Here is a 14,862-nt window from a genome sequence, read left to right as displayed (position 1 = left end):
TTGTTAGACGAAACAAAAGCAGCTCCCGCTACTCCTCCTCTCACCTCAGACCGGTGACATCCTCAGGCGAGATGTTTAACCCGTGATTTTACGCGGTTCACTGTCATTGTTTAACATGGAAACACTACTGTAGCGTCTGCATCAGTTTTTCATCTGCCTTCTGCTCTCGGAAAGTTCCTCGAAAGCGTCTTTCTTTCCCTGAAGTCTGTGCAGAGTCGAGCTACGTGGCAGGAGGGACTCTTCCTCAAGCACTACACGAGCCTCGCGACACAAGACGCTCTCACGCCAATAAACTTACCATGGGAATGTTGGCCAACACCTCATTATATATAATATAATATACCATAATAATATAATAATTGATATAATATACTGTAGTATAATATAATAAATAATATAGCCTATAATGTCTAATGCAATGTAATATAATATGTCATATAATGTACTATAATAATTTATATAATATACTGTAATATAATAGTATAATATAATAAATAATATAGCCTATAATGTCAAATGTAATATAATATAGCATAATATAATGTATAATGTAATATAATAATTTATATAATATACTGTAATATAATATAGTATAATAGCCTATAATGTAAAATGTAATGTAATATAATATAGCATAATATAATGTATAATGTAATATAATAATTTATATAATATACTGTAATATAATATAGTATAACATAATAAATAATATAGCCTATAATGTAAAATGTAATGTTATATAATATATATGTCATATAATGTAATATAATAATTTAAATAATATACTGAAATATAATATAGTATAATAAAATAAATAATATAGCCTTTAATTTAAAATGTAATGTAATATAATATAGCATAATATAATGTATAATGTAATATAATATAATAATTTATATAACATCGTACAATATATAATGAAATATAATATAATAATTTATATAATATAGTATAATATAATAAATAATATAATAGCCTGTAATATAATATGTCATGTAATATAATAATATATTATATTATAATATAGACCTATCATATAATGCAACATAATATAGTAAAATATATTTGTATATTTATATCCAAAGTGACGTTCACAAAATGTTTGCAAAATATTGTGAAGTCACAACGGTAGGTGGCGCTGTGCGCTGTAGAAGAAGAAGAAGAAGAAGAAGGAGCAGCAGCGTGTATGGTATTTCCGGAAGCAGAGAGAGAGCGGGAGCGCGCATGGGTTATTTTTGAACATGGCTCAATCAAACTCACTAAAAGCGAGTGTTCCGGCGTATTTAAAAGAGGCACAGCTGATTAAACAAGGCGCAGAGGCCCGTGTCTATCGAGCTACGTTTTTGGGGCGGCCCGTGGTTATTAAAGAGAGATTCACAAAATTATATCGTCATCCTGAAGTCGATGAGAAACTGACGCGCCGCAGAACCACGCAGGAGGTGCGATCCATACTGCGCTGCAGGAGAGCAGGTGAGTGCACTAGATAGGCCAGATCCTCGCAGGAGAGCAGGTGAGTGCACTAGATAGGGCAGATCCTCGCAGGAGAGCAGGTCAGTGCACTAGATAGAGCACCAGATCCAGGAGAGCAGGTGAGTGCACTACATAGGCCAGATCCTCGCAGGAGAGTAGGTCAGTGCACTAGATAGAGCACCAGATCCAGGAGAGCAGGTCAGTGCACTAGATAGAGCACCAGATCCAGGAGAGCAGGTGAGTGCACTAGATAGGGCAGATTCTTTTAGGAGAGCAGGTCAGTGCGCTAGATAGGGCACCAGATCCAGGAGAGCAGGTCAGTGCACTAGATAGGGCTCCAGATCCAGGAGAGCAGGTCAGTGCACTAGATAGGGCACCAGATCCTCGCAGGAGAGCAGGTCAGTGCACTAGATAGGGCTCCAGATCCAGGAGAGCAGGTCAGTGCACTAGATAGAGCACCAGATCCTCGCAGGAGAGCAGGTCAGTGCACTAGATAGGGCTCCAGATCCAGGAGAGCAGGTCAGTGCACTAGATAGGGCACCAGATCCTCGCAGGAGAGCAGGTCAGTGCACTAGATAGGGCACCAGATCCAGGAGAGCAGGTCAGTGCACTAGATAGGGCACCAGATCCAGGAGAGCAGGTCATGTGATTTTATTTTATTTCGAAGTCACTCCAAAATAAATTCATATACAAACGTCTCAATTCATTAAAGGTGCAGTAAGCGATATCTGAGAAACACCAGCAATGTTTTCATTCACTTTTTATTTTTATTTTTTTATCATTCATATAAAAAATGCTGGAATAAAGCGCCAAAATGCAAATAAATTCTAAAAATGTGCATATTTGACCGGTTAAACACAATTAGATGCGATAGACTAATTAAATCTAAATCGTGTTGTTTCCTTTGTCCCAGGTATCAACGCGCCGGTTGTGTATTTTGTTGACTACACCACTCACTGCATTTTCCTGGAGGATATTGTCCACTCCGTGTCAGTGCGAGACCACATTGCATCAGAGCAAACCCCACAGCACCTCCAGGCTCTAGCGGTCAAGATCGGCGAAGTCCTGGCTCAGATGCACGATGAAGACGTCATCCACGGGGATCTCACCACCTCCAACATGCTTCTGATCCCCGGAGCCGAACACCAACATGTTCACCTGGTTCTGATCGACTTCGGCTTGAGTTACATTTCTGCTCTCCCGGAAGATAAAGGAGTTGACCTGTATGTGTTGGAGAAAGCTTTTCTCAGCACTCACCCCAAAACAGAGACTTTGTTTGAGAAACTCCTGAAAAGTTACTCGGCTTCGTCCAAAAAGTCCTCTGCGGTCATCAAGAAGCTGGACGAGGTTCGGTTGAGAGGACGGAAGAGGTCTATGGTCGGATAAAATATATTTTGGTGCCACACAAGTTTTATTTTTACAAGCTTTTGCTGTAGGAAATGAAAAGTTCATATAAATGTAAAGATGACCACAACAAGTATACAAATATAATGTTCTTGATTCATAATAGACTGATTCATAAATAGACCCTTACATGAAGAGACCTACATTTACACATGGAAAGCCTTTGGTTATTTTTTGAAATAGGAATGTTGGTCAAAGATTGGTCATGTTTTTCTTACAGTAGTGTTAAATATAAATAATAATATAATGCAATAATTGCCCAAATACGACAGCTGAATATTTTGAACCCCACTAAAAATACATGTAAATCAGCTTCTCAACAGGTTCAGCTTTCCTCAAAACGTGTGTAAATGTAAACAATAAAGAACTGGATTCAAATGTATTTTTTGTACTGTGTTGAAATCAATAATATGCAGTTTCTGGTATAAAAACGTGACAAAAATGTTCATAATCTCCAAATATTTGTTGATAATGAGAAGCACACACTGTACATGATCACTAATTATCAATTTAATTAATCTCTAAATTTAAAATAGATCATTGGAAATACACCGTTAAATATACTAATGTGAATACACTAATACATTGTACTTATAATACAAGAATTCTCCTGGTTGTACAAAAAAGCTTATTCATATACAAAACATATTTGCATCCTCAAAGAAAATTGAGCAGTTTCTGTACAAAACATGCAGTAAAATGTACTAGAATAAAAAGAGCAGTCCATTTAGCCTGACCAATAGAAATAAAAGATACTTAATCGTAAATAAAAAATACAAATTCGCCATAATAAAAAGAAAAGTTTTTTTTAAAACTAAAGCAGTAAGCGGAGATGAAAAAATAAATAGGTAATTGCGACTTTTTATCCCAGAATTCAGAATTTACACCGGAAATACCATTTTATATCTCACAAATTCAGATTTTTTTCTCAGAATTGTAAGATTTAAACTCGCAATTGCGAATTTAAAGTCAGAACTGCAAGATAGAAAAGACACAATTCTGGCTTTTTCCGTTGCAATTGCAAGTAATTTGAAATATTAACAAGTTACAAAGTCCATATTGAGAGATATAAACTCGTAGTTCTGTGAAAAAAAAAAAGTAATCTCACAATTCTAAAATTTTCACGAAATTGTAAGTTTACATCTCACAATTCTGACTTTATAATGTGCAATTGTGAGAGAAAAGATGTCATCGCAATTACCTATTTTATTTTTTATTGCGTACAGAAACAACCTTCCATAGCACAGAGAACATCCTAACCACATGCTAAGGTTAATAGGGAAAATGGTCCAAAAACATTAAAACTAATAAATTAACACGTCCAGAAATTAAAGCTGCAGTCCGTAGCTTTTTCCCTTTTTGTCGCCATCTCTGTTCGAAATCTGTAACTGCAGTGATTCGCGGAATTATTATCTTTAAGTGGGTTGTAAATCGGCATGAAACAGCGCGGATGAACACAGTGCTTTGAGGCGAGTGCTGCTGTCAGTCACCGCGCTGTGTGGATACTGTCATACAGAATCACAGATTCACTTTTTGAAAGTTTGACCAACATAAGAATTTTCACCGGAAAATGTCTTCTGAACAAGTAACATCCATTTTTGTTCTGATCAACTAAGGGGGAAAAAGCATTCGACATGATAAGCTTCGTTAGATTTAATCAACGCGATTTACAGCAACCGTGCAAATTATAGCCTACTTTGTTCTCAAATTCATGTTAACAACATCAGCATTGCGTGACTAATGTTATTTAATGTGTTTTATGGTTACCTGTGTAGTTCAGAATTCATATTCTCCACAATAGCTAAACGACAAAGGCACAACAAAGTAAACTCCATAACTGTGTGAATTAAGAAAACGTACATGATTGAACTATTGAAATGTCTTACTTGTTTGTTCAGCAGAAAAAGCTGTCTCTTCTTCCGTTTCGAACCCCTTCGGGAGTTCACGCACCTTTCAAAAGCCCCGCCGATGTTTAAATCCTTGTGTTCGCATGAGACGGTTTCTTTCTCTTTCCACCTTAAATCCGAAGTACGAAGTCTTTTGGGTTTTATAACTGGTTAATCTCCAGTTGACACTGATGATTGTTGTCTGGATCTTTCTGGATCCGCCATAAGTTTAATTATGTAAAGTGCTGCGAGAAAAGCCTATCTCTACATCTCGTCACGCGCAGTATAGCCGGCTAGCCGAAACTCCTCCTTTATGTGTACGGGTGTGACGTCATGACGCAAAGACATGCTCGAATCTCCCGCGGAAATCCACCAGTACCACTGGAATTAAAATCATTATTACAAGCTAACCGTTTTGAATCTAGCTATGGCAAGCAGATAGTTTTGAACACTGGCAGAATAAGTTTTTTAAATAATAATTAATTTGGATTATTTTTAACTTAAAAAAGTTACGGACAGCAGCTTTAAACATATAAAAACAAATAAAAAAGTTATGAGATCTGCTTGCAATCGCGTCATTTCTATAGGGCACAGCTGATTGGTTCCTGCTGTTTCAGCAGCCAATGAGCTCACTGCTCAACATTTAAATACCTGGTCAGCATTTGCTGTGGAAGTTGCCGTGTGCTTTCAGAAACCCTCCCCTTCCCCAGCTCCACCTGTGTAGATCTGCTACGGGTCATTCATGTACACTATATTGTACAGCATCAGCATGTCAATACACACACTCTCACAGCAGTGTGTTGTGTGTGTATTAGCAGTAGCAAGTCCCGAACAGCAGATCTACTCTGCCAAGACCAAACATGTTAACATGGTCAGATCTATTACCGTGCTAAACACTCAGAGAGTTGTCATGACAGAAATATTTTCATTATGGCATTAAGGTTGCAGGACATTGCTGCAGAAATGCCTCTAGGTGAAGTCTCTGTTGGTGAGAATCATAGGAGCAACCAGAGTCCAGGTGTATAATGTGAGACAGACCCAACTGGAGGAGATTCTCACCCACACGGCTGGCCACGTGCTCCTCATGGCACTGTAGTCTGCATCAGGACTGGGGGACAATAACAGCAATCATCACTCGGTTAACAATGGTTTTACTAAATACAACTATATGAAACACATGCTATTGTGTGTGTTTTAGTAATGACTGGGAAATCTTGTTGCACTGCCGTCACACACACCTGTACCAGTTGGTGAGGGTCATCATGATGTAAAGAGACGCCAGGAACAGCATGAAGTGAAAGAAAGCGTAGCTGTACTGAACAGTGTCTCTTTCATTGTCCTCCACATGTAATGGTGTTGAAGCCTTTTCTATCTCAGGACGCCCTGAGCCGCTATCATCCACGACGCTGGTGTCTTTAGCTGCTAGGGTCAGTTTATTAACTTGACTGGTATTGGAAGAGCGTATACTGCCAAGAAACCAACAAAACAATTGAGGCTCTTTATGACATAAGCATTACAACTGTAATATGGCCCATCTGGATGCTTATGTTGTGGTATTAGAGAGTATTAAAGGATTAGTTCACTTTAGAATTGAAATTTCCTGATAATTTACTCAGCCGCATGTCATCCAAGCAGTTCGTGTCTTTCTTTCTTCAGTCGAAAAGAAATTTAGAGAATTATAAAGAAAAAATTCTGCAATGTTTTCCTCAAAAACATTCATTTCTTTTCGACTGAAGAAAGAAAGACACGAACTGCTTGGATGACATGCGGCTGAGTAAATTATCAGGAAATTTCAATTCTAAAGTGAACTAATCCTTTAAGGTATTCAAGAATGTTTTTTAATCTGTTTATTTAGACTACCAGTTAAAAGCTTGGACAAACAGCTTCTGCATTCTTCAAATGTGGGCGGGGCTTGATTTTGTCTGTGGGGAATTGATTGGATGGTTGTGGTTTGCTATTGGCTGATCTCATGTGAGTGACAGCTTCCCCCGCCTTCGTCATCAGAGAAGAGAAGAGATGCTGCAAGAAGGAGGGGAAGTTATTCTGATTCAAGATTACAAGAAACATAAAGTTAAAAATATAATGATGTGCACAGATGAATCTGCTATAGTCCATAAAAAATAAGAATTGTGATTTCATGGTGACTTCTCTGCTGGCGTGCTTAATGTCGTGAGGGCGGGGCAACCTGTCACTCACATGAGATCAGCCAATAGCAAACCACAACCATCCAATCAATTCCTCACAGGCAAAATCAAGCCCCGCCCACATTTGTTCTTGTTCCAGAAGCTGTTTTACTTGGATATACGACACAACAGAGAAAAAAAGACTTGCGATTTCTGTTTCAAGTTGACTTTAACAGTGAAATAAAGAATAGTGGAGACCAAATACTTTATTTCAATACATTTTTTAGGGGGAAAAAGTGCAAGGGTGCCAACATTTTTGTCCATGACTGTATAAATCCAACTAAAAAACAATGTACCTTGAATACAAAATGCAGAGAACAAAAATGGCCAGTCCGACGATGCTTTGAGCGTCCCACCACCGCAGGTATGGGGCCGACGGCACAGTTTCCTCGGTGTCGATGATGATGACGGCAGTCTGGTTCTCAATCTCCAGCGGGGCGACTGTGGACGACGTGATCTGCTGGAAGATGCTGAACAGATTCGGGTTGCATGTGCGGTCTGGAGGTGAGGGATGGACACAAATCAAAACTGATAAGACCTTGACATACCTAGCATTGGAAATAAGCTGAAATAAGTTTTTTCAAGCTTATCCGCTTGTTAGGTCGTGACATCATGAATACTGTTTCCTGGTCCAATCCTCAACAAACTTAAAGGGTTGGTTCACCGAAAAATTAAAATTATGTCATTAATGACTCTCCCTCGTGTCGTTCCAAGCCCGTCAGACCTCCGTTCATCTTCAGAACACAGTTTACGATATTTTAGATTTAGTCCGAGAGCTTTCTGTCCCTCCATTGTAAATGTGTGTACGGTATACTGTCCTTGTCCAGAAAGGAAATAAAGACATCATCAAAGTAGTCCATGTGACATCAGTGGGTTAGCTAGAATGTTTTGAAGCATCGAAAATACATTTTGGTCCAAAAATAACAAAAACTACGACTTTATTCAGCATTGTATTGTCTTCCGGTTCTGTTGTTCTGTTGTGGGCCGTGAGATTTCACGTAGTGTAACTGTGCAGCGCTTCTGTGTTGTACGTCACACATTGGCTTACTATTGGCCGACTCTGGTCATGTGTGTGATGCGTGTGACGTACAACCTAGAAGCGCTGCGCAGTTTCACTACGTGAAATCTCAGGCCTCGAGGTCCACAGAGAAGGAAATGAATAGCTGATTAAAGTCGTTATTTTTGTTTGTTTTTTGCGCATAAAAAGTATTCTCGTCACGTGATAAACTTAAGGTTGAGCCACTGTAGTCACTCGGACTATTTTAACGATGTCTTTAATAACTTTTGGGCTGGCCAGTTTCAATCCCTTAAGAAGCCTATGGAGGAGTGATCCAGCTCTCAGATTTAATCACAAATATCTTAATTTGTGTTCCGAAGATAAACGAAAGTCTTACGGGGTTGGATCAACATGAGGGAGAGTAATTACTGACAGCATTTTCATTTTTGGGTGAACTATCCCTTTAACAGTCTTTTATGAGCACTATATATACACTCACCTAAAGGATTATTAGGAACACCATACTAATACTGTGTTTGACCCCCTTTCGCCTTCAGAACTGCCTTAATTCTACATGGCATTGATTCAACAAGGTGCTGAAAGCATTCTTTAGAAATGTTGGGCCATATTGATAGGATAGCATCTTGCAGTTGATGGAGATTTGTGGGATGCACATCCAGGGCACGAAGCTCCCGTTCCACCACATCCCAAAGATGCTCTATTGGGTTGAGATCTGGTGACTGTGGGGGCCATTTTAGTTCAGTGAACTCATTGTCATGTTCAAGAAACCAATTTGAAATGATTCGAGCTTTGTGACATGGTGCATTATCCTTGGGATGTAGAGTCATCCCTACATGCAAAGTGAGATATTTAAAGCTTTTATTTGTTATAATTTTGATGATTATGGCTTACAGCTATGAAAACCTTTTCACAATATTCTAATTTTGAATTTGGGGTTTTCATAAGCTGTAAGCCATGATCATCAAAATTATAACAAATAAAGGCTTGAAATATCTCACTTTGCATGTAATGAGTCGATATAATATATTAGTTTCACCTTTTAAGTTGAATTACTGAAATAAATGAACTTTTGCATTATATTCAAATTTTTCGAGTTTCACCTGTATAAAAACAATGGGTGATAGGGCGTTCTCTTCAGTTGCCCCAAAGTTATGGAACTCCTTGCCTTCCGAAATAAGATTTGCACCATCTTTGAAAAGGTTTAAATCATCCCTTAAAACTTATTATTTTACGGAAGCATTTGGATAAAGGTGATATTGGTGGTTGTTAATGAGATGTATCTTATGGTTTTCTCTATGTCTTGATATTTACTTTTAATTTGTTTTTAAGTTTGTAATATTGTGCGAAATACTTTGTTTGTATTTTGCAACCATGCCTTTTTTATGTGTTTTCTTAATTCCGCTTATGTAAAGCGCTCTGAGAATTAACTTTTAAAAGCGCTATACAAAATAAAGTTATTATTATTATATTAATATATACACATACATCACACACATTTAAGATGCAAAACTCACGGTGTGCACTATGGCCTCTAGGCTCACGGCGTCCCCGGCACCAATATTTTAACGATTCCTAAAAAATGTAATGTATAAAAACCTCTTGAGAAGCTGCTAACCTGGTTCATTGGTCATGGCTGACCAGGTAAGGTACATAGTGTACAAAGTCATGATCGATGACTGGAGAAGACCAGATCTGGGCTGGTAATCCTAGAATCACAAACACACACAATTCAATTACATAAATCATCAGGAAAAAACAATGAACTTGAAATATAGATGTAATTACACGGGAAAACTGTATGGCATGAATACATTTATGGCTGGTACAGACTAGCAAAAAACATGGTTTTGTAAAAATGCAATTTTAACAGTAACTACCTGAATTCTGGGCAGGACAGACAGAGCTGAAGCTGTGACACATATTGACATGTTGAAGGTGATGAAGAACTTGTTGAGCACGCATCCCTCGGGCCGAGTGTAGATGTTATAGCAGAGAACGGCAGCCGTGAAGGACAGAATATAGTTCAGTCCTGTTACCGACAGCAAAGCTAGAAGCAAGGGTCATAAAAGTACTCAAACTTACATTATATGACAAAATATTCAGCCATGTAGAATAAAAATCTATACATGTGTAACATATCAACCCACCTATATACCACCTCTTTGTGTTTTCTTTTTCCATTTTATCAACCCAGGACTCATTCCACGAGTGGGCAAAGTCAATAAGCAAAACCAGTTGAATCAGAATAAAGCAAAACGCTCCACAGGTTCCCACAATAAACCACACTAACAAAAGAGACAGAAATGAACACACCCAAAATGAGCTGGGCATAAATATGAGTTATGAAGGCCTCGAAAAACATGTAAAAAGCATGTTCAGCTTTTGGCCATTCAACTAAACAGTAAAAAAGAATCAATACGTAAGAAGATGTGATGCATTATATAGTTTTTTACCACAGGGATGCTTTTAGGAATGACATTAACATCTAAGCAACAGCAATGTTATGAAATATGCCAATACTCAATAATAAACAGAAAATCATCCCCCAAATAATATCATTTATACATTTTTATTGGTTTGTCTTTTGACATAAGGGTGAGTAATTGATGTACATTTTTGGCTGAATAGCGAAAGGTCAACATCAAAACTAATGATTTCCACAAACACTTTATCCTAATAATTAACATGTAATCTCATCACTGGCGCAGATTCTTATAATATTATGCTTTTTTAACAGTCTCTAGGACTCACAGAAACAAGGGTGACTTCTACTACAACCTATTGCAGTGATATCTGATATTATTTAATGTCAGATATCAACACGGACATTGCATTCAAGATATTCATTATATTTAATATAGCTGTGTATAAATTAGCCATTTAACAAATTGACCATTTTACAACCGATTCGATCCGATTTATAAAATGAGTTGCATTCTTACTTCGGGTAAAAGGCTCGTCTGGAATATAAAAGGCACCAACAGTGACGGCAATCATGACTGCAATCTTGAAAAACCAGAACCTGATGAAATATAGAGAAGTGTTCAGATATATCTCAATAGCTTCATAGCATGGCAAAATGCTAGTACTAAAGCTGCAAACTGTGGATTACATGTATTGGAAATTCTAGTTTATAATCAGGAAATGGACAGTTGTAATTTGGGTCCATGTTTCAATGGACTAACCCATTGTGGATTGCAGCTCTGGGACCTCGGCTGTTCTTCACATTGATCATGAGCAGAGAGAAGGTGAGAAAGAAGAAACTCATGCCACAGCAAACCCGGTACACAGCCTTATAACCAACAAAAATCTCACATTGGACATTGGCCTCAATTCCCGGTATACTGGAGCCTGTTCCTCCATTACAAAAACCAGGGATCTAAGAATGAAGACATGAAAAGATGAAGTTAGTATTTTGGTCTTAAAGAGGCCATATTATGCCCTTTTTCAAAGTCTTGACTTTTATTTTTGGGCTCTACTAAAATAGGTTTTCATGCTTGATTTTTTAAAATATTTTCCACATATTCTCCATTGTTGCAGCTCCTCTCTTCCCAGTAACACTGAGTCTGGGGTGTGTTTCCCAAAATCACGTTAGCCAACTATGTTCGCAAGTTCCGTCGTTATCAGCAGTTCAAAGAGTCTGTGTTTCCTGAAAACATATTTCCAAAAAACATTTGCAAACAGCATCGCAAAGTTGTGTGTTTGGAACGACAGCTCTCGACCCGTGGTTAGATGCAGTTTCTAGTTTGCATGACATCTGGACTCAATTAATCCTGATCTTAAACCAAATAAGCAAGCTGGCATTCAGTACAATCTATGTCTTTTATTTCAGATACATACAAATGTTATTTACATCTTTTAGTTTGCCAAGAGATTTAAAGCGTAGTTTTTGAAGAGTGCGGATGTGCGAACGTGCTCTAGTACGTAAGAACGAGCCTATGATTGAGTCTGAAAAATAAAGCAAAACAACTGAGAAAATTCTGAAATAGTCCTCAGATGCCATGTCCATAATTTATAGCAAAAGTCTGGAATTAATTTGATCTCAAACTGATTAATTAAAAGTAGTTATTACTCCACCACCTGCGTGACATCATTAACCAACGTGGTTGAACGACTAATTTACGACAAAACGGTTTCGAAAAACAGCTAGTTGATTTCTTCACGATGCATCTACTATGGTAGTTAAGCAGCGAGTTACGACGTTGTACGGGAAACGCACCCCAGTTTAGTTCCTGTCTCTATGAAGCCCCTCCTTCTGAAAAGCACACTGTGCTCTGATTGGTCGGCTGGAGCAGTGTGTTGTGATTGGTCAAGCGTTTCGAGTGTGTTTGGGAAATGTCCCGCCCCTTTCCATAACCCCCCAGTTCAACACACTACTAACTAACTCAACCAGGCCCCGCCCCTTTATTCTGCGTATGAATTATTTAAATGAGGAATATTGTGACGTGTTCGTTCCCGGGAGAAACTCAAGACTACAATAGAGGCGCTTCAGAGTTCAGAAACACTGACACTGAGAATAACTCCCGCTGGAGGGACTTTTTCATGCTCAAACAGCAACTTTACACACTAAAGAAAAACATAAAAAAGCATAAAAGAAGTTCTTCAACTTTCATTGTCGAAATCAACTACAAACAATATAAGTTTGTTTATCCTCTTTTATCTCAGCATATAAGAGACTTAAATCTAGTTGAGTGTCTGGTTAATGAATTCACTAATGTAATGAGCCCTTGTCAGTTTCCTGGTGTACATTACTTGAGTTATTTGATTATTTCTAATCCTAGTACTAATGCTTCATTCTTACTCTTTTAAGTTGTTGTTCAACACCAGGCGACAGCATCACACAGGCAATGATGGTGCCGAGCAGAAGGATGAAGGCATACATGATTCGGGTCACAATGGAGTTCTTGATCTGTGGGCAACATCGACACCGTAGACATGCTGCACAGTTGCAAAGGCAAGAAACCTGCAAAGAAAAAAAAAGAGAGAAAAAAGCCATAGATAATTCAAGTCAGCCATACAAAGGTAACATGTTTAATTATTGTTTATGTCGACAGTCCAAAGAGACCATAAATGTGTTCTAGAAAGAACATTATGAAAATTAATATGAATACATATGAAAGTGCAATTCAACTGGCCGGCTGCCTGAGACAACAAACAACGTCAAACTGTACTTAAATAATTATTTAATCAGCTAATAAATCCAATACTAATAGGATGACTTAGTGTTTGCAATCTATATTCCTATTTTCAGTGAGTGTCAGCGATCACCATCAAAACTTTATGAGAGGATTCTGATATGTCATGGAAAATTAGTCCGTTTCAAACAAATTTGTACTGGAACGATCAGACAAGTTTTGATATGAACAAATATGTACACAACACGTTTGTTCATACTGTATATATCAATACCTGTCATTAACTGATTACAAAGCAGCCTATGCAGATATAAAAAGAGATACTTGAACTTGATTTGCCTTGACAACACTTGCACACAGGATATGGAATTGATGGACGTTAATATTAAGAAGTTAATGTTATTAAGACTTGAGCAGGAGGTTTAACACTGTTTATTAATTAGACACTAAGATTTAAAACAGCTGAGATATGATCTGATATGAGCTCAGTCTGTTGTAAACAACTTAATACTACTGTCACCTTGAGAAGTCATGTGCACAACACACCACCATCTGTGTGTAAAAATAATCTGTGGTAAACATCTTTAATGATATTCTCAAGAATTGAGGACTATTTAATAATATTATGTATAATTCATCATGTCTTTAATATTATTCTCAAGAATTCAACTGTCTGTAATATTCTATATTATTTAACTGCAATAGTAACAGCCTATAATAACATATTATGTGTGTAATATCCAATGCGCATTATGAAGTTCGCTATCAGTAACAGAGAAATCTGAACGTGCAGCTGATTGCACAAAACAACCATCAACAATTCCACACAATAGAGGAAAATGTGTCCCGCGATCAGGAAACGTTTTCAGGACTTTATATTAGGGAACGTTCTGACCACAAGGTTCTCTAGTAATGAACAAACGTTCTTCCGGTAACGTCACTAGAATGTTCGTTTAAAGTTATAGCCTAATATTCTCAAAACTTTAGCACAAAAACGTTTTTTATACATTGTTCATTGAACTTTTTACGTGTAGCCTAACAGCTGGACGTTCTGTCAGTTTGTTTCAGAATGTTATGAAAACGTTTGAAAGTAACATGTTTACAAAATTATACAATTGAATGTTCCCTTAACGTTTGTATAACCAAGAAAAAACGTTTATAAAACACTTCATAAACTGGATATTTTGAATGTTCAGAAAAATAACGTTTTCATAACTTAATGTGAATGTAACGGCGTGACGTAACCGACCTGACCCAGTGTCGCGCGCTACTGACTGTCAGACGAAACCTGGACGAAACAATAATGACTAATCCAGTTAAGCGCGAGCGTAAGAAACGGATTTTCCTGACCTGTCCTGCTTTCATTACACATGAATTAAATTCATTTGATTCATGACCGTTCATTATATTACCAACCGAATAAAACTGAATATATGCCTATACATAAAAAACAAATCAACTTACTTACCCAACTGGTCCTCAGCACAGAACCCATAGCTTAACAACAAAATCAAGTGTCTTCAAGAGACGCAAATGCCACTGATCTCCTGTTAAACTAATGTGCGAGTCATTTCAGAATAACAACTAAACCAATAAAAACAGAAATTAACATATCATTCTGGCAGAAATTCATGTAGACATCAGATGCGCCTGTGTTTGAGTTCTGGAATGACAGGTGGGAGATCCGTCACGTGACCAAACATCATTAATATTAATTAGGCTTCGTGACGTCTTCCTAACAGGCCTTACTGATTTGCTTGACTCTG

The 14,862-nt window shown here is 37.6% G+C and overlaps 2 protein-coding genes across 2 annotated transcripts; one reads left to right on the top strand and one right to left on the bottom strand.

Moving 5' to 3' along the window:
- The first annotated feature begins 1,188 nt into the window (after positions 1-1,188).
- On the top strand, positions 1,189-3,039 carry tp53rk (TP53 regulating kinase). The gene is made up of 3 exons (XM_056252454.1): positions 1,189-1,470; positions 2,384-2,947; positions 2,981-3,039. The coding sequence occupies exons 1-2, from the start codon at positions 1,242-1,244 to the stop codon at positions 2,854-2,856; spliced, it is 702 nt and encodes a 233-aa protein (XP_056108429.1). The 5' UTR covers positions 1,189-1,241; the 3' UTR covers positions 2,857-2,947; positions 2,981-3,039.
- Positions 3,040-5,700: 2,661 nt separating this feature from the next.
- On the bottom strand, positions 5,701-14,839 carry si:ch73-267c23.10 (serine incorporator 1). The gene is made up of 10 exons (XM_056252440.1): positions 14,565-14,839; positions 12,763-12,924; positions 11,147-11,340; positions 10,904-10,983; positions 10,109-10,246; positions 9,839-10,008; positions 9,577-9,667; positions 7,240-7,441; positions 5,999-6,226; positions 5,701-5,868 (listed from the first exon to the last, which is right to left on the bottom strand). The coding sequence occupies exons 1-10, from the start codon at positions 14,589-14,591 to the stop codon at positions 5,730-5,732; spliced, it is 1,431 nt and encodes a 476-aa protein (XP_056108415.1). The 5' UTR covers positions 14,592-14,839; the 3' UTR covers positions 5,701-5,729.
- Between the last annotated feature and the right edge of the window lie 23 nt (positions 14,840-14,862).

This window comes from Rhinichthys klamathensis, unplaced genomic scaffold, assembly GCF_029890125.1.
Source record: "Rhinichthys klamathensis goyatoka isolate OS25496 unplaced genomic scaffold, OSU_Roscu_1.1 h1tg000095l_1, whole genome shotgun sequence".
Classification (NCBI taxonomy): Eukaryota; Metazoa; Chordata; class Actinopteri; order Cypriniformes; family Leuciscidae; genus Rhinichthys; species Rhinichthys klamathensis.
Note: the sequence above shows the minus strand (reverse complement) of the source record. Positions and strands in the feature narration are given on the sequence as shown.